Source organism: Triturus cristatus, chromosome 9, assembly GCF_964204655.1.
Source record: "Triturus cristatus chromosome 9, aTriCri1.1, whole genome shotgun sequence".
Taxonomy (NCBI): domain Eukaryota; kingdom Metazoa; phylum Chordata; class Amphibia; order Caudata; family Salamandridae; genus Triturus; species Triturus cristatus.
The window spans coordinates 928,554,881-928,577,142 of record NC_140592.1 but is presented as its reverse complement, the minus strand read 5'-3'; the positions used below and the strand labels follow the sequence as shown (position 1 = coordinate 928,577,142).

General features: G+C 43.0%; 1 protein-coding gene across 1 annotated transcript in view; it reads left to right on the top strand.

Moving 5' to 3' along the window:
* UNC79 (unc-79 subunit of NALCN channel complex) overlaps positions 1–22,262 on the top strand; it is a 628,882-nt gene that overhangs the window by 429,909 nt on the left and 176,711 nt on the right. Inside the window, exons 37-38 of the mRNA XM_085626482.1 lie at positions 12,455–12,595; positions 21,616–21,654. Of these exons, the coding sequence (XP_085482608.1) occupies positions 12,455–12,595; positions 21,616–21,654 (180 nt within the window). The remainder of the gene's footprint in view (positions 1–12,454; positions 12,596–21,615; positions 21,655–22,262) is intronic.

Here is a 22,262-nt window from a genome sequence, read left to right as displayed (position 1 = left end):
AAAAGCAGCTTGCAAAGCAGACTGACTTTTAAAATGACAGCAGGCAACACAGCAGTGCACATTTAAGTGCCTCAAAACTTCTGGCCTCTAAACCTACATGCTCTGCCATATACTAGGGACAAAAAAGGAGGTTGTCAGTGCCAATTGTAATAATGCCCACTTACCATATACCTTTTTAATCAGAGCACTGACCCTAGGCTTAGCTAGCAGAGCCCAGGATGCAGTCAGGTACCACCAGTATCAGTCAAATATATGAGAGGTGATCGGGGCAAAAAGATGACATTCTTACAGGGTGTGTTTTGCCTCAGTGCCTCCCATTGATTAAAGACTCTGAGGCTTTCACTAATGTGACTAATACATTTTCTTTGATATTGACAGGTGGTGAAAGTACTTCATTGTTCCTATGGCTGAGTTGAAAAGTACAACTCTTTTTCATCCAAGTATTTAGGACCTAAAACTGCTGGTTTCGGTGGACCACAGCTTCATACTAAATGCAGAAACACTCTGCTCTTATTTTTGCAATTTTAAAGCATTTAGTGCACAAATGTTAAGCTTTTCCCAAACCGACCTTCCTACAGTTTTCATTTAATTTTCTTCCCCCCAAAAAATGACAGATGTGTCTGTTGGTAAGCGGTCACTTTTGTTCCTTCCTCATTTTACTTCATAGAGAAGGGTAGGCCTCTTACAAAACACAGTCAAGAAATGTCCCCACCTGCTGAGCCTGAAGCCAGGAGGCTGCTCTTATTTATTTATTTTATTTATGTATTTGAAAAGTTTTATATAGCGCTGGCTAGACCCGGAGTCATCAGAGCGCTTTACATGTGGACGAGCATTGTTTCAAAGCATAGTTACCCGTTAATATAGTTACAAGTTACACATTTTAAGAGCATAGTTACAAGTTGCTGGAGTGTAGTTAAATGCGTTAAAAACATATACATAAGGGAAAAAGAAGGCAAGGGGAGAGATTCAGAGGAGAGAGGTTAGGAGCAGAGGAGGTAGACAAAGAATGAAAGAGGGAAAGAGGTGGGGAAGGGTGAAGGAAAACACAACCAGGAGACAAGGAAAAAACCGTGTCTAAACGTCCAATCTGCAGTGATCCCAGTGGGAATGGTGTCATTACCACACCTCCGCTGTGTGTGGTTCACTTTACACTGAGGACTCTCTCAGAGGGGTCTCTGAGACTCCAGGGCAGAAATACTGGATCCCTCCCCAACAAGGGGAGAGGGAGTGCTTTGGCAAGGGGTGCCATTCCCACACCTCTGCTGTGTGTGGCTCCCTTGACGCTGTGGACTCTCTCAGGGGGGTCTCTGAGACTCCAGGGTATAAATGCTGGATCCCTCCCCAACAAGGGGAGAAGGAGTGCTTTGGTTCAGGGCCCACACCATGGTGGTAACTTTAGGGATAATGGTGTATTGCGTGGTAAAAACAGTTTTACAGTACGCCCATGGGGCATAGTCAGAGTTCAATCAGAAGATTCCATCCTTGTGGGGGAAAGGTTATTCCATTGTGTTTTCAGTTGATTTTGCCTCTGACACCAGATCACATAGAGGACTTTCTGTTAAGGTTAAAACACAAGGGTGGTGGCGATCTTGAGGACAGGCAGGGCATTAGAAGAAAAGGCGGCACAGGGGAATTACAATAAATTGCGGATCGTTCCACTGAAGGGCTAACCTCAGCATTAACTTCAGGATTCTGAGAGGCGAGGGGATCTGTTGCCTCGGTATGTGATCAGGGAGATCACCGGTGACATAAACCTTTTGATGGCAACCATTTTAAGGTGAGGCAAAACGGTGATCCAGATAGGAGCAGAGGGTGGTGGGGCTCATTGCAGTGTGTCCTGTTGCAGCCGGGACGTCGAAGGACCCCAGCGGCGCTGATTTGTATGGGGTGTAGGGCACTGTCATAGGACCAGGTGAGCCTGATGCTATCTTCTCTTCGTGGTTTAAATCTATGCACTCAATATAAAGCCTGGTCACTATTTCACTGATCTCCCATGCATGAATTGGGGGGCGTTAAAGAGGGCCCCGGAGTCTTCACTCCACCCCCGCCCATGAAAGGTTTAGTGCCTACCAGACTCCCAGAAGCCAGATGTTGTGGGTCAAGGCCCCCCAGGACGCGTCAGTGGTCGCGCTATTTGGTGAGGATCTGTGCCATTTTTTAGTCCTGCTCCTGGCAGCAAGTGTTCTGTACCGCGGGAAGTTCAAGTCTCCAACTGCTGGCCATCATTCGTTGTAAAAGATGCACTTGAAAATTTGTCACCAACTTACACAGAAGGATGTTTGCTGCTCTGTTACCTGTCAGAACATTAGTCATATCTTTGGCAAATGATGAACCCCCAGGTTGGATTAAGTGGGCTCTTCCAGCCAGGCCTTTCATATGCATGCTTGGCAACATTTGTATCACCCAATCAGATGAGTCCCAGTCATACCTATGTGTACTTGATTGTAGATGGCTGTATTAATGATAGATTTTGTGATATGCTAAACAAATATTTAACTTAGGATTTGTTTCACAGAAAATGGCATAAATAATATAGATGCTCGCTCTCTATGTCTGGTGCACCCTAGGGAATGTAATACTAAGGATTTCACTGCAATGTGGTGGGGATACCTGTGAATAATCAGGGACATGAGTTTATCGGCAAGTCAGCTGTTTCTTCCGATTATTGGGAGAAACTGAGCTTCTGAAATGTTTTTTTCAAAATGATCTCCTCTCAACAGATACCTCAAACTTTACCACAATTTTGCAAATTTCTTTTGAGCTTTCCAGTTTTGTACATTGTAATAGAAAAGTGTTAACAATCATAAGAAAAGTTGTAGTGCATAGTGAATCTGAGATACTTAACAATTGGTTTAGCTTTCCAAAAGACCCAGCTAAGGGTGTAAAAGTGAGAAGGATGTGTTCAGGGTGGAAAGATGTGAAGCAAAATGAATTTGACCCAATACCTAAGGATATTGACTGGACTCCTTTACTGGAATGTCCATTGTTCACAGGCTTTAGACAATAGGGTGTGTATTCACAAAGTGTATTGTGTAGTATATAAATCAGTACTGCAATAATACTATTCACATATTACAAAGTGCTATTCATAACCCTACATGCGGAGACACGTAGGTATAGTAAATGTGGGTGGGACTAGGAGGAATGGATAGGAAATGAGGAATATATACTACTAAATGGAATGGAAAATTTAAGGAGTTGTTTAAGAAGGAGTAAGGATGAACTTAGGAAGAGGCATGCTAGTATAAACACACACCCACGAAAAAAGTAATACCATTACTATTCACAGACTGCACTTCTTGAGTACTACAGCTCTAAATGTCACAAAACAATAGTAAATATATTTCTGCCGGCCTTGGAGTAAGCTAGCACCACACATGGCCACTTACAAGTACTGCAAAACTCACACACACCCACACTAAAATAATTGTGCGTGTGTGTATATAAAATGTTGTCTACTATAAAAAGGTAAAAAAATCTAAATTAAATACTGTGTTATTTGTTTTGTGAAAAAGTAATATTTATTAAATAAATTAACATATTTAATATATTTAATGATTTGATAAACATTTATTGTGAAGACGTAATGTGCTCTCAAAATTTATTCTAATAATTCTAGATAAAAAAATTAATATAATTTCTTTTACTTTTTGCATTAGAATATTTGTAATATTTTTACTTAATAATGTTTAATACTTTTCCCTATACTTTCCCATAGGCAGCGCTCTATGTGTCAGATGTTACTAAAAGTAGCTTTATATTTATAAATTCAGACTTATTTGTCTCCATCCTCTGAACTGAGTGTTGGAGACATGTGCATGTGTACACTTAGGAGTAAAACTACACTCGCAAATGGTGAATAACGAAAAAGCGTAGACCTACACCTAAGTTCAAGAGTAGATTTACACATGAGTAAATATACATGCATACATTTACTTTTATGAACATGGTTCAGCTTGTTTTGTGTGACTGCTCAGTTTTTTTTCTTACCCAGAGTGGACTTAACCATGGTGGGACACCCAGTAGAGATAAAAGGAAGAAAAAGAAACAAGCAGCAGAGAATACAAAAAAGGGTCTGGTCCTTTTTTTTTAAACAACAACAACAGTTTTTTCTTGCCACTATGGATTTATATGGGTTTTTCAACTGTGAATGGCAACTGATTATTTTGTTATTCCGCAGCAGTGAGTTGTATTACATGGTATCCTGAAGCAGTCCTTCCACTGATTGCTCCTGTAAGGATACTTGCTGAGGGAAAATTTCCATTCGATACACATTTTTTAGAAAAATTGCACCTTTTCAAGTGACCTCAGGAAGCTGGCGCCCCTTAAAGAATGCTAGGAAGCTGTCAGTCCTCATGGTTTACGTGTCGAACGTTTTAAGCTCTTGGGTTATCTTTGGCAGTCAAAAAATAGTGTGTTATGTTTTCAATTTACTTTTCTGTGTGAAAATCCTGGTTCCGTTTGTTTCTTTGGTTTGCAGATGTTCAACAGGTTTATTCCGTCAAGGGAAATATCTCTATAGTTTTGCATATGTGCAATGTAGAAAGATATGTTGGTTTCTGGCCTGAATGTCAACTACCTCAATCCAAGGGATACTTCTAAACAATTTCAGTCCCTCGGATGTTTGAGAAGTATGTAATTCATTCCAAGTCAAAGTCAGTAGCCTACAGGATCCAGATGCAGTTAATGAGAGGAACATTTGGAAGGTTAAGATCCTTGCTTCATGAGACAACTGATCCTTCCCAGCTGTCTTGTTTGGTTTGATAGATACCTTATAGGTGAAGTAAGCAGGCCAGAATTTGCTTGACTGCATTGTGCATCACTTGTTTGCGGTAGTGAAATTCTAGTGGAGTGTTTGTACACTCAGCTTGCAGCCTGCAGTTGATGATGCGTTCTATATGAATAGAGAATGTCCATAGTTTTCTTTTCGGGTTTCTAAGCCCTATGTTTTTTCTTGGGTGACTTAGGGCGTGATTTAGATATCGGAGAATGGGTTACGCCATCACAACAGGGACAGATATCCTGTCCGCCGAAATATGTATCCCATAATATTCTATGAAATTTAGATTTCGGCGTATAGGAAATCCATCCCCATTGTATCGGAGTAACTTGTCCTCCGATATCTAAATCAGGCCCTTAATCTTGGCACCATAGGTGATGACTGAAACGATATTTGCTTGAGCAGTTGTCAAGATAAGCAGCCGGATTCCTGCTCTAAGCACTGCATATATCACTATGCCACTTTACTCACTGTTTCAGCCTCCTGTGATATTTTGTCTCTGTGGAGCTTGCTGGCTACCCCCAATCAAGTGAAAGTCAAAAGCTTTCAATTGCTCCCTCTCTAATAAATAATTCGAATTTGAGCCTTTAATCTGAATCTGTGTTTAGATAATGCAATGCTGGGGATGATTCTATTTGAATGAGGTTTCAAAATGATATAGGGAACACAACATTTCAGATTAGCGATACTTTTTCTCTAGAACAGGCCTGTCGAATCTTTTTTTAAATATGCGCATTTGTAAATTTACCCACCTTAGTGTATTTGTCCTTTTAGTCCCATGCATTATCTATTACATGTGTAAATTAAGCACATGTCAATTCTGAATGGGTGCAAGTAATTGGACTATCAAAGAAGGTGTCCAGAGTAGCTAAAATCATACAATGTCATTTTGATTTGCATGCGGGGACTAAAGTACTATGTTGTGCAGAAGTGTCGTTCAGTCCTTCACCCAGTTCATTTTTAACCAGAAGCATGCGGGAAGAAAGGGCATGTAAAAGAACGAGTTCCTTTTTTACATAGAAAACTAAATCAAAAATAAGTACCATTTTTGATTTTTTTCCCCAACCAGACTGATGTCTAATATATTGAGCACCTGACTTACAGATGAGGTTAGAAAATATTGAGTGTAGGCCACCATTGAAGGTGAAAACTAACATTTAGGTATGCAAAAGTTGTAAGTTAGTGTACGGGAATTAGCTACTCATCCCAAACTAAACAAATGCAGTAATTCAAATTATGCTGTGCCTAAGTCTACGTTTAGGGTCTCATTACGATGTCGGATAGAAAGCCTCCACCCAACAGTTGGAATCTTCGCGACCGTGTCGGAGCCCTTCCAACTGAATCGTCAGTTGACAGTCCAACCACCTGATTGCGATGTTCGCAGACTCCCGTAGTATTTGGTATGTTTGGAAATGCACCGTAACCCCCTATGGATGGCGTTTCCGCCGTTGGGATTACTATGTTGCTTTCCAATAGCCTTTCCTCATTGGCCTGTCCCACACGGAAAGCCCATCGGAAAGTGACTTTGGGGGACCCTGGCAGGGCCCCCTGTCCTCGTCAGCCTGCGGTTGCTGGCCAAGGGGGTATCTTAGGTACCCCCCTGTAAAACCCTGCACTGTGTGGCAGGCACCATGGGGTGCCTGCGATAGGGTGCAGGGTTTTCCACACACACCCCATTACCCCATAGAAGCCTGTGTTACAGTTGGTTCCCGTGTTCAACAAAGAGAAGGAGAGTGAAGGGTGGGCTATTTTTATAGAGGTCCTACACATAAGCCCTAAGTAGCGGTATCAACGAGAGGTGTGTAGTTCCTACAGGGTGAAAAGTCGAAGGGAAATAAAGTTTTCCGATAGCAGACTTTCACCTAGTGAATGTAAGTGCACATGGGAAGGGGATCCCTTAAGGGTGGAACTGACACCCTCACACACCCAGCAAGCTAGGTGTCATGCTTCATCATCTGGGTTTTGCTCCTCGTCGGGTCGGCGGTGCAATACCCGACGGGCACCCATACAGGGGCTCTTTATCGGAGATCTTTTGTTCCCTGCCGTATGGTGCATGCGTGTGAGGGCCCGGGAGTGTAGATGTATGTGGATTAAAAAAGGTTGGTTAATCTGAAATGTAACTTTATTGGCTCAGTCAACCACCTTGTTAAAAAGGGGTGAGTGGCGTCAAAGCTATATTTGCTCACAAAAGGAGGAGTGGCTAGCTACGCTCTACTCTTCTGGTCAACATGTTTCGCGCCCAGTCGGTCAGAAGGATCTCATGGCGCTTCGTCAGGACCTATAATGCTAAAGTGAAGTGTGCTAAAAACTATCTACAGTGTGGTGTGAAAACAAGGGTGAAAATAGTTTGTTAGTCAACCCTTAATAGGTGCCCCTACCTTATGTATTGTTTATAAAAGGGGTCACCTAAAGAAAAGAGAAAAATTGGAAAAATGTATATATCGAGAACCACCCTTGGCATCTGTAAAACATTTAAAAATTAGTTAATTAACACCAGTTCAGTAAACCAGTTTTCAATTTGATATATTCCAGACTATAATTATACTGGATTACTAACTGGATACTGACCAATCAACCAATGATGATTTATCAAGGAAAGAAAAAACGGTTAACAAAGGAAGCATAGCAAGGCTCTGGTTAAAAAACACAACCATTATTACAGTTGTAAAGAACAAATCATGGTTAAGTATGGACTCACCAATTCTTTTTATAAAAACCTCATCATCAGGTGCATGGCGCGTCAACAGGGGGAGAAACACATTCATTCCCTATGGTATAATAATATAAAGGGAAGAAGTAGAGGCACAGGCACATTTGAAGTTGACAAGGTCACAAGGGAGAGATCTCTATCCTTCTGTCTCTTATACATATTGCTCAAGCGTGTAACACCTCTCGCGTGTGTTATAATAATATGGTCCCTAAAGTGGTCAACCAGGTGCAGCTAATCGAAGCCGAGACAAAATGGTGTATGTCCCGATTGGAAAATCAAAAAAAGCCTTTGATAAATTACAGAACACACCATGAGTGTGAATACAAGAAGCAATGTCTATCTATGTGTGCGCCCGAATTAGTCATGGTAATCCTTAGTGGGAAGTCACAGTGCAAATGTGCGTGTAAGAAGAATTGCGCCCTAGATGTGAAAAGGTCAAAGTCATGGACCCGTGATGATCGTATTTCTGACCAGTACAGAGTCCTATGAGAGAGAACATCTCAATAGCACCACATTGCAGCAATTCAAGTGTGTGCCGGAGTTAGACAAAAACCTGATGAAAGTGCGGTTTCTCCTTAAGGTGTCTAAAAAGCCCCAACAAGTGTCTAATGTTTAAAACCACACGCATGAAAAAGTTATCGAGGGAACCCAGGATGTACTTACACGGCAAGATTCCCCTGGAGGTTAGTAAACCTGCCCGCGTCGCCGAACCCGGAAGATGAAAGATGGGTCGGTGGCGCTGTATTTTATTCAGTCAATAATTGGCTAGGAGCTAGTCACGTGTGATGATGTCACGTCCATAGCGACTGTAACTAGCAACGTGTATGTCATTCCTGATGTGAATAAAAGTTTATTTTGGGCGCCATGTTGTAGTCGTCAATATGTGTTACAAATACTTCAAAGGGAGGCATAAGTTAATACCCAATCGAGCGGAATAGCGTCGAGAAAGGCTAGCCAAGGAAGTATTCGATAGCGTCTAAGTTCACCCAAACATGTGCACCATGTGTTATGCCTATTGTCGGTGGTTCTTATCAGGTCTGGTTAGTTAGGTAACCCAAACCGGGCGCCATGATGGAGTGGTGTGGGTCTAGGAGCAAGGTAGAAAGGTAGAAGGGAATTTGGCTCTATTAGTACATGAAGCAGTGCATAATCGGTGATGCTGTCATCCGTCCAAGTTGTGGTGGCTTAATCACGGTCTCATGATGTAATGGTGCAAATGTTGGTAAACATAAAGGACTAAGTGTCAGTAAGACCATCAGGTGGTACTAGTACTATCCTGCCACCTCATCATTATCGCTGGTAAGGAGTCCTATCAATTAGATATTGTAGACCAGGGTATGTCATCATTGAGGCCAAGTCTATCCAATGAAAGGCGATGTACCCAGCGTTGTTCTAGCCTAAACAAGGAATGTTGAGACATTCCAGGCTGGCTTTCAAGGACAATCCAATGTAGATCTGTAGGGCTATGTTTACATACAAGGTAATGACTGTAAAGTTTTGTGTTAGATTTGCCGCATCTAATGTTGCTTTTATGTTCAGTGATACGTGTTTTCACTGCTCGTGTCGTCATCCCTATGTAATAGAGATCGCATGGGCAAATTAATAGATAAATGCAGTTCGTGGAATTGCAATTTGTATGTCTTTTTAGGACCCATTCGAAAGTGGCAGTAAGGCGAATAGATTTAGCCACAATAGTTTGTCCACAGCAAGAGCACCCTCCGCAGGTATAGTGACCCTGTACAGGGGGAAGATTCCATAGGGTGTTATGTGCAGAAGTTATGTGTTTTTTCGGTCTCGTGTGAACCAAAGTGTCCTTCAGATTGTTAGTCCTTTTGAAAGCGAAACGTGGCGGGGGAATCATGAGTGTACCTGCGGATAGTATTCCCCAATGTTTCTTTATCACTTTTTTAAGGTTGTTGGACTCTGGTGTAAAAGATGTGACACAAGTAATGGTTTCTATGTTGTCTTTTGTTCTCACTTCCAAAAGGGCCTCGCGATTGTTATTTCTGGCCCTCTTCATTGAGTTGTGAATCACTCGGGGAGGATAGCCTCTTTGTGTCAAATTTCCTGAGAGGATGTTGGCCTCAATTTTGTAGTCAGTGATGGAGCTACAGTTTCTCCTGAGTCGAAGGAATTGGCCAAAAGGCAAGTTATCGCGTAGGGCCTTAGGGTGGTGACTGCTGTAGAGAAGTAAACTGTTTTTGTCAGTTGGTTTTCTGTAGAGACTCGTGCTCAACCCTGTGGATGTCAGTCTGATGTTTAAATCCAGGAAAGGGATGTCAGAGTCAGAGATATGACGTGTGAATTTCAAAAACTGATTCTTAGTGTTAATCCATTCACAGAATTCGTTGCAGGTTGTTAAATCCCCTTTCCATAAGATCATGACATCGTCGATGTATCTTTTCCAAAGGGTTAAGTTTGGCCCGAAGGGGTTGTCCACGTTCATTATCACTGCCTCTTCAAAAGCCGCCATATACAGGCAGGCCACACTGGGAGCAAAGGTACTCCCCATCGAAGTACCTTGGGATTGATGGTAAAGGTTATCTTTAAATGCAAAATAGTTCTCCGTGAGAGCTAATGTAGCCAATTCCATGATGAATGTTATGGGAGTAGGGGGTGTCCATTCCCTTTTATGTAGGGCTGCCTCTATCACCGTCAGGGTAGCCTGTTGTGGAATGTTGGTGTAGAGAGCCTCTACATCAAGGGTCACAAGTAGGTCAACATTCTCGGTATTCTGTATCCCCTCAATCGTGTTCAAAATGTCAGTTGTATCCCTGACATAGGATGGTGTCTCTTTCACCAGGGGTTGTAAGAAGTAATCGCAGAATTTTGATAAAGGTTCCAGGAGGGAGCCAATGCCAGAGACAATAGGTCTCCCAGGGATAGGAATGACGCCTTTATGTACCTTAGGTAGTGTATAGAAATAAGGTACGACAGGCTTGGGAGTGATAAGGAAGTCTGCTTCTTTTTTCGTGATCCAGCCATTAGCTTCGGCCTCCAATACCTTGCTAGCTATTGTTAAATGTAATCTCGCCGTGGGATCAGTGTCGATGGGTGTATAGTATTTTCTATCCCCAAGTTGTCGTAGGCATTCTATTTCATAATCACTGGTGGACTGGATTACTGTGGCACCTCCCTTATCAGCCTGTTTGATGGTGATAGTGGTATCAGCTGCTAACGTTCTGGCCGCTTCCCTTTCTTCGCGGGTAAAGTTGTTGTACAAAACATTTTTATTCTGTACTTTGTCCAGGTCTTTTAGTACAGCCTTCTCGAAGGTAAGGACCTCCGAGGGAATCATGCTGTTAGAAGTGGTAAAGGTGGAAGCCTTATGTAGGCCAGTATCACTGGATTCAGTTGGAGGTTCGTCACGGAAGAATGCTTTGAGGCGTATTTTTCGGAAGAAATTCTGGACCTCGCAGATCAACTCGAATTTATCTACTCTAGGAGTAGGTACGAAGCCTAGTCCTTTCTTTATGACATCCTCCTCTGTGTCACTAAGGGATCTGTTGGAGAGGTTAATGACTAATCCCTCTGACCCCTCCTTTTGCTCCGGGTTTCCATTTGTGGCTGAGGTTGATCTTGCCACTGGACATGTGGTGTAGCTTGCTGTTGTCCTCGCCTTCGCCCTCTTCCTCTGCCCCAGCCTCTGCCTAAAAAAGGTTTCGGGTTATTACCAGGGTAGAATTGTGGCGGGTATTGAGGAAACATGGGTCCACCTTGGTTGTGGTATACCCGTGTATTGGTCTTTCTCTGATTCCTGTTATTCCAACTCCCTGTACTGGAGTCACTAGATGAACCTCTTCTGCTGTGATTAGAGTCCTCATCACTTGAATAGCCTGTCTTGTTGGAAACATAGTCTGCTTTCAGATAAGGAAAGACTCTCTCTTTGTCAAATCTGGCGATATCTTTCTGTAGCTTCGTTATTTTTTGTTTTAACAAAAACTCCCTGCTTTCAGAAATCTCCTGATTAATCTCTGCTAATTTGATTTTAAAAATAGCAGATTGAGTGACGGGTTTCATAGTACTTTCAAGGTCTTGAATACGTGCAAGAATGGAGTCAGCCAATCTCTTGGCTGTCCCTATGATAAGTACCAATAAGTCCCTGGTGCATTTCCATGACACCAAGGACCATTCTTTCTTAAACAAAGGATCATCCAGGAACAGTCGGGGTATTAGATTGACGATGAGACCATTGGGGGCGATGTTGGCCCTAAGGTACTCAGTCATCATAGCTCCATGTATGGTTATTTTCAACCATTCTTTCTTCAACGTGGTTAAATTCGTCCAGTCATCCGACTGGGAACCTGAAGCTATGCTACCGTCGGTAACCAAGAGCGACGGTGCTCTTAAAATATCAGACACAGCGTCTTCACCGCAGCTGATACCTAGTTCCCCTTCCATAATTATTGGAGGGAAAAAGGACCTACTAGAGCCAAATAGCACTATAGGTAACCCTGAAAATTATCTCCTGCGGGGGACTCCCGCGCTAGATATGTTCAACAAAGAGAAGGAGAGTGAAGGGTGGGCTATTTTTATAGAGGTCCTACACATAAGCCCTAAGTAGCGGCATCAACGAAAGGTTGGTTGGTTCCCGGGCATAACACAAGCTCCCATAGGAAACAATGGGAACAGTGTTCGGTCGCATCGTAAGCCAGCGGTTGGAACTGCCGACAGCAAGTCGGTTCGGTCTCGAATCCGAGACGGTGTCGGGCAGAGGCTTTCCGCCCGACATTTTAATGAGCCCCTCCATGCAGATTTTGTGAATCAGCCCCCAAGACTCCCAATACAACAAACTGTTGCTGGGGCAATAATTAATGCTTCTAAAATCTGAGCTGCTTCTTTTATGCTAGATGCAGTTGTTGCTGAGCATTGAGCATGGTGCTGCCCCTGCAGGGGCGAACTATAACACAGGAAACAGAAAGGTTGCCAAGGAGAATACTCAAGAGTGTATTTTGTCTTTGCAGGTGCCATGACTGTGGAGCGATACTTGAAGAATATGATGAGGAAACGCTAGGTCTTGCAATTGTGGTACTCTCAACATTCATCCACCTGAGCCCAGACTTGGCTGCTCCTTTGCTCTTGGACATTATGCAGTCTGTAGGAAGGTAGGTGTTGCATGTATTACGCAGCTCATATATTCCAAGCATATCTCATGTGCCAAAGAACAATGAATGTAAGGAAAACCACTGTAGAAATCCACTGGTTATGGCTGGAACTAATATTTCTAGACCTGCACAGGTGGAATTTTCTGCACTGCTGGGCTGGGACAGTGCACTGTAAGAAAGTCCAATGTCAGATGCACCTTAAGATTTAACATTTACTCCACAAGCTGGAGGATGTTTTATTGACACCCTCTCTAAATAAAACCATTGGTGGTTGAAACTGAAATTATCCATGTTTGTCTGGGAATTTTGCCTACTGAATAGACTATGACCCTAGAGCACAAGTGAGCTCTTAATTCCGATGCGGCTGGTAGCAGCATTCACCGACCCTATCACCATAGTGAGATCCTGGGTGTTTCAGCAGATCTGCTGATTTTCACACAAAGATTTTGAATCCTTAAGACAGCCAGCATCTCTGTTTGAAAATTCCAGGGGAAAATGAGGTATTACCAGAGAAATGAATCCTGGAATTCCTCTTGTAATTCATTATTTCTAAAGTGGGCCCTCAGAGTCTCCCTTGTAATGGCCCAGTTTTTTCCCGCCCCCAGATTTACTGATATCCTGGATATCTGTAACTCCAGGGTGTGGATATTACTGGTCCCTTGTAACAAGGACTTATGAGTGCTGTGCAAAGCAAGCATGAAATCCACGGAGTGCTGTAGGGCCTTTACAGTGCTTAATTTGTACAAGAATAAGTGCCAGGTCACCATGTTTTGCTCAGGAGCTAGTGTCTAATGCTGTCAAATGTCAGTGTGGCCTGATACCAAGCCTTCCTTGTTGTGTTTCTACCTTATGCCTCTTTCATTCACCACCAAACACTCACTGCGCCCCATATCTCACTTTTAGAGGTTCTTTTCATTCCTGCATTCTCCCTTTGTCACAGTTTTCCCGTTTTTCTCTCCTTCCTTCTTTCATCCTTGACTGGTTGTATCTCTCTTGCTCTGGATTATAGTCTGATGAGGAAAAATAAGTGCCGGTCCCCAAAAATAAGTGCTGTGGGCCCACCCTGCAGTCCCCGGTTCAAATTGAGCACTGTGTATTTGGCACCTAGACAACACTGGAGCTGACACAACACATTCCCAGTTGGCCATCAGTGTGGCTAACCCATTATACACCAACAAGCTTCAGTAACATGGTGGGCAAATCTGTCTCTCACTTGATAATTCTCCGTCCAAATCCTCCAGAACCCATTAGTCTGTCTGCACCTAGGAGACACGATTACATAGACATTTCTGGGCATATTGTACCTATCTAAACACATGTTTTCCCAGAGCACACCTATCAACCAACCAAGTTCAACTGTGTATTATTATAGTTTAGTTGGGGATGCTCTTTTAGCCCTGGTACGAGAGTATTACTTCCAAGCCCGCCGTGAGGGGAACGGCTTGTCTTCTGGGATTACCTGCTTGGCATCCTTATTGCTGTCACCTTCGCTACCATCGCCGTGAGGGGAACGGCTTTTGCAAACTACAAATCCCAGCGTACCTGGTACTGGGCGCTCACTGGCGACGTCACCGCTGCGACCGGGCGGCATTTAAGCCTCTCGAGCGCCCCGCGGCGCGGGATGCTCTTTTAGCCCTGGTACGAGAGTATTACTTCCAAGCCCGCCGTGAGGGGAACGGCTTGTCTTCTGGGATTACCTGCTTGGCATCCTTATTGCTGTCACCTTCGCTACCATCGCCGTGAGGGCGCGGGACGCGCCCGGGCAGCGCCCGGGCAAAGCCCGGGCCAAGGGCGGGGCCGTCCTTGCCCGTCGGGGTCCGGAGGAGGCTGGGCTGGGCAACCCTCCTAACATCTGTTGCTGGCACTGCGAACCGTAAGTGTTGAGGTATGGACGTTTGGACCTGAGATTTGCCTATTCGTCCCTGATGGTTATTGGACTATATGTAGTATATCAACCGTTCTTTCTTATATTATTCCTCCCCGGATTTGCGGTAACTGACTCTCCTAGATTTGTCCATCCATTTTCGTCCAGTGGCACAGGCTATGAAGCTTATTAATTGACATTAATCTGTGGCTTGCAGAAATTCGGACTGGGCTTCCCCCATTGCTTTTATTCAGGCCGTGTTTCCTTGATTTTCCACTCCTCTTTTTGTGGGAAGCTAATCATCTCATTTTATTTTCTGTTTGTTCCGCATTCTGCTTGTTATACAATTGTGTTTTTTTTGTTGAAAAATTATAAAATGAGTAGGAGGGATAATAAAAAAATTGCTACTGGGGGTGGAGTAATGGGTACCCTGGACCAATTCATCACTAGAGCGGCCTCTGTCTTGGAGAAAGAGATTGCTAATACAGAGCGTCGACTCTCACTAGAACCTATGGCGAACAAAAGATCTTCCTTGGGCCCGTTAGCAACAGCTTATTCACCTATCTCATCTCCGCCTATGGTTATGCAGACGAGGGTTATCGATCCATTGTCCCCTCAACTTTTCAGCTCTGCCAGCGAACTCGTCAATTCTGTTATTGCTCCATCTCCTGTGCACGTAGCCGTGCGCAGTAAAAAGAAAACAGCTACTACTAGAGCTGTTGTGGCAAATAGGCCCAAACCTACAATTGCTATGATTGATTCTTCCACTAAAAGGAAAAGGGGGGGTGAGCCCCAAAGACCTCATTCCGCTAAATTGCCGAGACTAAATACTCAAGCCAAGTTGGTGACTTCCGGCCAGGTTACTGAGTTAAACCCCCCTATTATTTCAACCATCTCTTCTAACCCAATAGTTAATGCTGATTTCAGCCTTCCAGGTGGTGAGGATATGTGGCACAGGTTAGAGAACCTTATGTCTACTTTAATAACTCCTATTACCTATAGGTTACAAAAAATCGAGGATAATTTATCTAAACTTCTCACACCAGGTAATTTCATACATAAGGATCTCCCAGCCTTTGAAAGTCAATCTCTCCCTTTACTGCCCCCTCCCAATCCAATAGACACTAGGCTTGACACCCTTCTTCCACCCCAGCCTATAGCTGATCTTTCAAGCCAACCTCCTGGGGTTTCTAATGTTACTGGGTCGGGTGTTGCTAAACCCTTTTCTCCAACTTACAAACTGCTGCCACAATTAGGGACCTTGGCCGATCTGGCCAATACTTCAGGTGAATTTGCTCAAACACCTCTGCCACCCTTTCATGAGCACTCAATGGCCTCAGTTAGTAAGCCAAATGGTCTCCTTCCTGTTGGTAGCAGTGACCCTTCTAATAAAAACCCACTTAGGTTAAGCCCCTTACTTCACTTCGATACGAAGACGGACAAGACCATGCAAGGATTAAGGCCGACTAAGGATTCTCTTCATCTACTGCCGGAAGCTGCACCCTTAGTGGTTATCTTGAGTAACGTGCCCCCTAGTCAGAGTAGACGCCCTGAATCTACGGGGCAACTACTGTATAAAACAAGACACTGGCTTAATACTAAACTTAAGTGAGCAGGTTATTGGAATGAGGACATTCTTAATTGCATAATCATGGCTAGACGCAGCTCATGGGTTGGTTGTGTGACAGTTAATTTTGACAATACTTATACCCCCAGACTGATACTTAACATCTTGGGTGGAGCCTCTAGGCTCAAAGCTGACTCAATATTAGTCTTACCTCTGGGGTTTTTTTTATGATCAGGGTCCACATTCATCTTTTCCATGGTTCCTTGCCAACAATCCCAGCCTCCCCAGAGCAACACCAAACTGTGACCGTAGACCTGGAGAGATCTCTGTACAAAACAGGTTTGCTCCTCTCTCTGACCTAGAAGCTTGCGATTGACCGCCAACAATTAAATCGCCATGCAGGGACCATATAGAGGAGCGTGATAAAGGTCCTAGTTATCCACCACCCCTCTTGGCAGCTCCATTATCAGCCCAAGGCCAGGACTCCCTGTGTGTGTCACCAACCCTATCTATTATTGAACAGCAGGTCCCTCGTGAGAAGCCTTCAGGTCCAAACCCTCTTGTCTTGATGTCTTGGAACGTTGCTGGGCTATCTTCTAAACTCTGCTCAACCGAATGGTCTGATTTGGTAGATAGCCACGATTTTATTGCACTCCAAGAGACTTGGTCAACAAGTATAATACACCGCCCGGGATATCTGGCCTTCGCCAAAGTAGCAACTTCTAAAAAGCTGGGACGTCCTAGTGGTGGGTTATTGATTTGGGTCAGGCAGCACCCATCCTTTCAGATTAGAGAAATACCTACGAATAGCGGAGACATCCTGGCTATTCAAATCATGAGGGATAGTTTGGTGCTGTTCACCTTGATTAATATTTATTCACGAGGCCAAGTGGGGGGTAGATTGTCACCTACTGTACAGTATTTGGACTCCCTTTGTGATGACTTATTCACCCTAAATCCATGGTGATAATGGGCGATTTTAATTGCACTTTTGAGCCTTTGGGCTACGAAGACGGCAGCTTAAGTGCAGAAGAAGATTCAACCTGGGGTGTCCCACCTTTATCTCTTCCTCCCATCAATAAGTGGAGTGAGGCGGCCCTTCAACTCAAAGGTTTTTCCTTGGGGCGGGGTCTGAGGGCTCTAAACGGTAGAACCTCTTCTGATTCGAATGGGAGTTACACTTTCTCAAATGGGAGGAGCAGCAGTAGGATAGATTACATCTTTGTTAGCCTGGATTTATGGCCCATTGTTTTGGACATGATGGTCATTACTAGACCAGAAAGTGACCATGATCCATTATCTACAAGGCTGGCCTTAATGATTTTAGCGCACAATAATTCTGAGCGCGAGACGCTAACTGGTGATCTGGTCGTATCAAACGATTTTCGTCGTTTGAAATGGGCTTTTATATTAGACAATGATAGTATCCTAAGCCGACTTCGTATGCTAACCGAGGAAACCTTATCCAAATTTTCAGCCCTTATCCCCCTAGATGAACCCCCTCAAAGCCTAATGAGTGTACATGAGGCTTTTTTTGCTAAGGTAAAACTCTTACTAACTGGGAAAAAACAGAAATATAAAGTTTTAACACGGAAGGCTGCCAAATGGTACGATAAAGAGTGCTCTACAGCCTTTAATCGGCTTTCGATGGCCATTAAGTCCAAAAATATTGAGTCAATTAAAATTGTAAGAGCTGAATATAAGAAGGCCCTTTTTAAAGCAAAAAAACGCTTTGATGTAGATAGATGGGAGGACCTGACGAAGGCCACGCATGAGAAGAACTGGACACACTTTTGGCATTTAACTAAATGGGGCAGCGGAGTGGAAGTTGCCACCCCACATAACAATGTCCCTCCCGACAAGTGGGTCTCTCACTACCAAGCTCAGTTTACCTGCCCACTAAGCTTTGTATCTGGTTATAGTGAATTAGTAACTTCGGAGGTCTTAACTTTTGGTCTATCGGAAATCGAGGCCTCTATAGACTCGGCACCAATAGGCAGGGCTCCCGGTCCGGATTGTATCCCTTCGGACCTTTTTAAATGTGATAAAAGTTATTGGGCTAGGTATATTTGTATTTTGATTAATGCTATAGCTCGGGGCGCCCCTTTACCTGCCTCCTGGCTAGGTGCAGAAATTGTTCCAATTTTTAAAAAAGGAGATCGTTCTTGTCCCGGTAATTACAGACCCATTAGTCTAATTGACTCTCTTCAAAAAATAGTGGCCAGGACCATATTAGTGAGGGTTCAAGAATGGCTAGATGAGTCAAGGGTGCTATCTGACTACCAAGCAGGTTTCAGGTCACATGTAAGCACCATTGATCAGGTATTTAGATTCATTATGATTTATTGGCGTTCGGTCATTCTATCTGGGGGGACTCTGTATGCAGCATTTGTCGACTTAAAATCTGCTTTCGACCTAGTCCCCCGCAACAAACTTTGGGATTCCCTTAAGGAAGCCGGTATGCCGACCCCTCTTTTACTCTTCATAATTAGACTCCATACTTCGAACTTTGCTCAAGTTCGATGGGGTCAACAGGGTGAAACAACTGATAAATTCCCTGTAAATAGAGGCGTCAGGCAGGGATGCGTTTTAGCTCCAACCCTGTTTTCCCTTTATATTAATAGGGTCATATCCTACTATTCTAATTATCCAACCGACACCCCTACCTTAGACGGTTCCAGGGTCCCGCTCCTTATGTTTGCAGACGACACGCTCATTTTATCAAGAACTCAATCTGGTCTGCAGAGGGCCCTGGATCGATTCATGGTGTTTTGCAATGACCATGACTTGGTAATCAATGTCGAAAAGACTAAGTACATGGTGATGCATAAACATAAAAAAATTAAGAGTCAAGTGTCACTGGATGGTACTCTTTTAGAACAGACCGTCACATTCCCATATTTGGGCATTACAATGAATAGAAAGTTATCTTGGAAGCCACAGACAGATTTATTTTTCCTGAAACATAACCAGCTTGCTTGAGCTATTCTGAAAGAATTCAGAGCTTCCTACACAAAATCGGTTGGCCCTGCAATTGCGCTACACAAGGGGAAAGTTAGAGCCTCAATCATATACGGAGCGGAGATTTGGGGCTTTGGAAATCTCTTGCCTCTTGTCAAAGCACAAAATAAGTTTTTGTGTTCACTTACGTCCCTCCCACAATCCACCCCATACTGCCTCTATTGCTAGATTTGGGGTGTAGGGCGTTTAATGAGGAAGCCGAGTATAGACCTTTATCCTACTGGAGAAGATTGTGGACCACCCCCGAGTTGCTGTCGTATGCCAATGCACTTTCGTACATTAAGAATCTCGACACGCAAAAGAGAATCGCTTGGCTCCAAAATGTTAAAAAGGGCTTGATGGAAATGGGGTTGAGCCACTTGTGGGTGGATCCCAGGGGTAATCCGTTCCCCAGCAAGCTTGAGTTTAAAACTTTATATTGGGAATCCAGGCTAAGAAAATTGTGGTCTGATACGAATAGTAGTTCTCTTTCTGGCCTATTCTTGGATCATAAACTCTTAGGTAGCTTTGAACCCTACTGGAATTTTATCTCCAAAAGAGGGGATCGTAAATTATACCATCAGTTCAGAGTGGGGTCTCTCCCGCTCAATTCTTTCAGTTATAAGTGGAAGGGCGGAAATGATAGTTTGTGTTCTATTTGCAAATTACAGGTTGAGTCCATTGCCCATGTCCTGTTTGTATGCCCAGCCTTTGCTCTCCCCAGGAAGATATGGCTAAAGCCGATCTGCTCTAATTTAGGTACTAGATCACATAAAACGGCTATGCGTCTTCTAAGAACTAACACTCAAGAGGACATAGTTGTTGCCGTTGCCAAGTTCCTTAGTTGGTCTTGGGCTATACGTAGGGTCCAGGTTAACAGGAACAATCCCTCATTGCTTTCAGTTTTAGAGTTCTAAATTTGCCTAGCCTTGTCATACCTAGCCTTTCTACTTTTATTTTTAGACAATGAAAGATATTTACTTTTACATGCTTTTAGTATGACCTCTTGGGCTGGTCCCCTTTGGAGGACTTTGTCGTATTTGTGTTCTATGTATATTTCTTTTTTTTATTTCTTTTTTTATTATTTTTATTGTATTGTATCATTCATGATGTAACAATCGAATAAAGATTTGTTGATGATGATGATGATGATGATAGTTTAGTTACTCCAGATTTCATATGTGGAAGAGCTTGAAAAAGAGCCATGGAAAACTTTAATTGAATGGAGGATAGAAACACAGAAGCTGCAGGGCCAACCGAGCTCTGGAAAAAGAATGCTTGTATGTTACTTATTAAAATGTAATAAATAAACTTACTTGAGTTTCCAAGGAGGTCCCCCACTGTAGATTTATTTGTGTGCCATATTAATGAAAATTGTGATGTATCTGTCAGAGTTGGTGGATGCTTGTTTTATTGAACAGTGGTTTTGAAAGCAGAACTAACCAGTGATTAATTTGAGCCAGTGGTGTGAGGTGCTCAGCACCGGCACATAATCATCAACACCGCTGCTTTTCATGAGCACCAGTTAAGGACACATTCATATGTGGTAGGCACGGGGAGATTAAGTGATTTGCCCAGACTCTCAGGTTGTTGAGCCGATACCAAGACTCGAACTTGGTTCCCCTTCTCCGAAGTCGGCAGCTTTGGCCATTACGCCACATCCTTTTCACACTTTCATGGTTAGTAGTTGGTTCAGTTTTAGGTGGCACTAACAGGAGAAAAGAACTGGTGCAAGCTGCCTCATGACGAGAGCCTTGGCCCTTATTTCTTTGCAAATTAACCACTGGGGCAAACACAGGATGAATATTAAACATTGCAGGTTCTGGCAGTACACCCCTCATCTTATTAGTGTATCGTTATTTGGCCCAAGTCTAGTGTTTGCAAGCATTTTGTTACTTGTACTGTTCTAAGATCTCTGTCCACAACTGCTATAGAGGGATTAGACAGGAGATGGTGCCATGTAGTCATTGTGAATTCTTTAAGTCATTTTCAATCGTTTTTTCAGTCTGACTCTTCCTCAGACATACTAGAATTCTTTTTATGCACATTTCATGTTATTGCCAATCATCAGAGACGAGTATTCCCGTCGTTGTAGGATTAATGTGTTTATATGCTGTTCCTTTCGTCTATTTCTGTTCAATACCAGCTGGAAAGCAAGATGCACCTCCAAAGGACTCAGACAGCAATCTTCTTAGGTACAATGTAGATACAATAGCTACTAGCTTTTCTCATCAAGAGGTACAACCTAATAGAATAGTGTATATTTTGATTCCATCTACACCAAAAATATCCTTGGTTTTCTTTTGGTAGTGAGTAATCTGTGAGAATAGTTTCTTTCCTAGGGGTTAGCTTGCTGGAAAGATATCATGTTGTTTGGAATGTTTTGTTTTTGCCTGCGTAGCGCAAGAAAATCAGTGTTAAATCAGTAATACCATTTGTTTGTAAGACAATCCTGCACTTACACCTCCCTGTGTGTCTTAGAGAACAATATGCTTTGTGCGAATATTCCTCAGAATTTTTACATTAGTAACTGATTACTTTAAAAGTTTGTCTGGTTTGTAAAGTATTGTCCTTTGTTTTTAACTTTAGATTGGCGTCAAGTACTAGTTTTTCTAATCAAGCAGAAAGGTGAGTAATGCATATTTCTAAAGAGCTTGTCAGACTGTCCTCCTGTTCACAAGTGTGTGTGATATTGTCATCACTTCAGACTTCCTAGTTGTTCATCCTTCTGAATTCGGTAGACTGAATATGATGAAATAAGTATGTCACATATTTTATTTACAGTGCTGCAAAACTGAGGTTGTAAACGCTATGCAAAAACCAAGTAAGCATTATTTTTATTGTCCAGGAGAGAAATGTGAGCCTTCCCTATTCTGCTGCTCCCAAAATGGGTCTTCATATTTTGGTCTGAGTACAGGAAAATTGACGGAATGTCAACATTGCTTTTACCTGCTTTGGCCTATGGTTAAATATCAAAGTCAACAGAAAAACGTAATGTATCAAAAGAAGAATTCAAGTAGAATTCCACATTCACAACTTTTTCAAATGATGTTTTCGGAATATTTATTCCATAATCTCTATATTCTGGTAAAATGTTTCTTTGCAACATACTGTATGAGGTAATTTTGCCTCAGTCGAAATATAGATTTTCCTAGCAGATATAGACTGCTGCGTCCCGGTGTACCTGCTTCCTCCTTGCCCTTTGGTTATGTACCCACAAGGTTCCTTATTGCACC